Below are 2,880 nucleotides of genomic sequence, written 5' to 3' on the forward strand. Positions count from 1 at the left end.
GTAATTGATTATTTGTAACAAAACTTTTTATGTATATTTATTAAACTTTTGTTAAAATATGAAGAAAATTTGGGAAATGTAGATAATATTTTCAAATTAATGAGATCACTTAATGATAGCAAAGCAGTGAGGGAGTGATTCGTAGGAGCAAGAGAAATAATTTATTGCTGCAGATATCAGTAAGCGGGTGGAAGAAGCTCATAGTATAGATTAAGCTAGACTTCTTTTTCTTTCTCTCATGTATATGTACATGTGCCGCAACTGGGCCACGTGGCATGTACAGCGAGATAATACTTTGATCGCGATTCATGTCGAATCGTGCATCTTATATATCCAAGCTACCGTTTGATCATTTAATTAACCTTGATGATCTTACGTAGAGATCTGGCGAGGAAGCAGAAACACTATTATCTCAATACAGTAAATTTTGTTTAAGCTATTTTGGTGTTTTTATGTAAAATGTTTTAGAAAAATATGTATTATTATGTAAATATTATAATTTATATCCAATTAATCACAGAATCACTTTCTTTTAGTTAATTTTTCTGTATCATTCTGAATGTGACGCATTAGTATTCTTAATTTTCTATATATGTATTTTCTATATATATATGTTATACTTTTCGTGTAAAATATATTTATATAAGAATCATGCATCTACACCGTGTTCTTACTATTTTACGTATATGCTAATTTCCAATACCAATGGTTCACGCTCGATGTTTATTTCTGTGCATCAGCAAAACAGTAAGTTGCGATAACTATGCAAATGTAAAATGCTCATCCAGAGAACGAAAAGGATAACGAAATTATGGCTGTCATGGCATAAATTTAGATGACAATTTGCCACTATTCTTTGCACTTTATATCACCTTGCTTAACCAAAGTCGTGATAATAATTCCGCTGAAAGTAAAAAGAAATGAAACATAACTCCGCAAATTGAAATATAAGAGATAAGAATTTTGTTGTCTAAAAAATATATCTTGTAACTTCTAATGTTTTACGTATTGTTTGCAAAGTTTTTGCATTACATTGCAATTTTTGACAGCATATTACAACTGACGCGCTCGGAAATTGAGAATTTTTATTATGCATACAAGCATAAATTGCCCACCTGCATCAGCCAAAGGCTGGGTGTGTCGCTTCCTATTAATTCTTTTTATGATCAACATCAATAATTTTGATTCTGATTCCATTTTGACACTTAGAAAAGTAGAAATCATTTATCATCTACAATCTGTTCAACTGATCACTCGGATCATTGACTTTAAACACTGAGACTTGAAATCGCATGATTCATCATCTCTCGTATAAATATTTCTTGACTAGTATAGCACATGTTATACTGTTTTAGTGTGATGGCGTAAGATTTGGCAACGGTCATCTGATAGATGGAATTTTCACGGAACCGACTTTGGAACCGGGTTATAATTTGGTGGCAGTGGTCCCACGTGGCGCCTTGGCACTGAACGTGACCGAACTCCGTCGCACGCAAAATTATCTTGGTAAGAGAAATGGGAATTTATGACTATTGATGAAGATAAATTAAGATAGCTGAACTATTTCTGAACTTTTATTACTAGTTAAACCTTGCACAATATAAGTTAAGCGCGTAAGATTCGCGTATGTTTATGTAAATGGATATAAGTATACAGCAATGTATGTATTTTATGTTTTGGAATCTAATATTATATTTTTAATGATTATGGTTATCTAATAATGTATTCGAATACTTCTATTTTCTAAAGTCATAACATTATAAAAAGTATACAATTTTTATTATACAAAAAAATATACAACGGAAGCTGACAATAATTACTTTATTACAAAATATAAATTGATGTCGATGCATATACAACTTTGTGTATTTTGCAATGTAAATTGAACATTACATGATCAGGACGTGACTAACGATTCTTTTTACTGGCGTTTAGATACTATCAACGCTAACATTAATTACACGATTGGCGCCAGGAATAATTCAGCGGTATTGCTTTGGATTTCGTGGAAATCGCAGGCAACCGGTTGCAAGGAATGCATTTCCACCTACCATGATTTCTCACTGTTTATGCACAGTTTACGGTAACTCGTTATACAGCGTGGTTAAATAGCGATCGCACCCGATGATTAAGATCATCGTCGTCCCGTAAATTATTACATTGCAAAAATTAAATTACGGCCGGCATTCTGCGAGATAAAAAACTAATGTAATTTAAGAGAATAAAAATGTTATTTATTTCAATAAAACTATCATATTATTTTACTAAGGCTTATATAACATTTACATCAAATGACAATTAAAAAAAAAGTCAAAAAGATTTAAGATTTATTGGAAACAATTTCAATTATTAAAACAGCGATGTCCATTTAATTATCTGAGTACAATTATGTGCATCAGACATCACAGTTTTTTTTAATTTATTAAGACCCAGTTTTTCATTATCTGATTAATTTGTGGTTAAGCTTAACCTGATGTTTTGCTCAATGAACTTTATTCATAACATCATCATAGATGAAGTTCATTGGATAAAATATCAGGTTAAATCTAACCACAAGTTAATCAGATAATGAAAAACTGGGTCTACTATCTAAGATAGTAATTTTCTTATAAAACAAAATATATTAAAAATTTCATAATTAATAGTTATGATTTATGACTTTATGAAAATCAATTGATTTTTTTCTTCTTTGGAGAATACCGCGTTTTTTAAAGATTATTGCATTAATGTCTTATGTAATTTGTATTGCTGTGCAATTTAACGAGCGTTATTTTGAATTTGCATTATATATATGTATATATATATATATCTAATTTATTATATAAAACTTATATAATTCTTGAAGATTGCCTTTAAAAAATATTAAATTATGATATTAAT

At 29.9% G+C, this 2,880-nt stretch overlaps 1 protein-coding gene across 2 annotated transcripts in view; it reads left to right on the forward strand.

The window, feature by feature from the left end:
• The window catches only part of LOC108686695 (thrombospondin type-1 domain-containing protein 4-like), a 22,083-nt gene that overhangs the window by 10,864 nt on the left and 8,339 nt on the right, over positions 1 to 2,880 (forward strand). For both annotated transcript variants that reach the window (XM_018192119.1, XM_018192120.1), the window contains exon 3: positions 1,356 to 1,506. In XM_018192119.1, the coding sequence (XP_018047608.1) occupies positions 1,356 to 1,506 (151 nt within the window). The remainder of the gene's footprint in view (positions 1 to 1,355; positions 1,507 to 2,880) is intronic.

This window comes from Atta colombica, unplaced genomic scaffold, assembly GCF_001594045.1.
Source record: "Atta colombica isolate Treedump-2 unplaced genomic scaffold, Acol1.0 scaffold189, whole genome shotgun sequence".
NCBI classification, from domain to species: domain Eukaryota; kingdom Metazoa; phylum Arthropoda; class Insecta; order Hymenoptera; family Formicidae; genus Atta; species Atta colombica.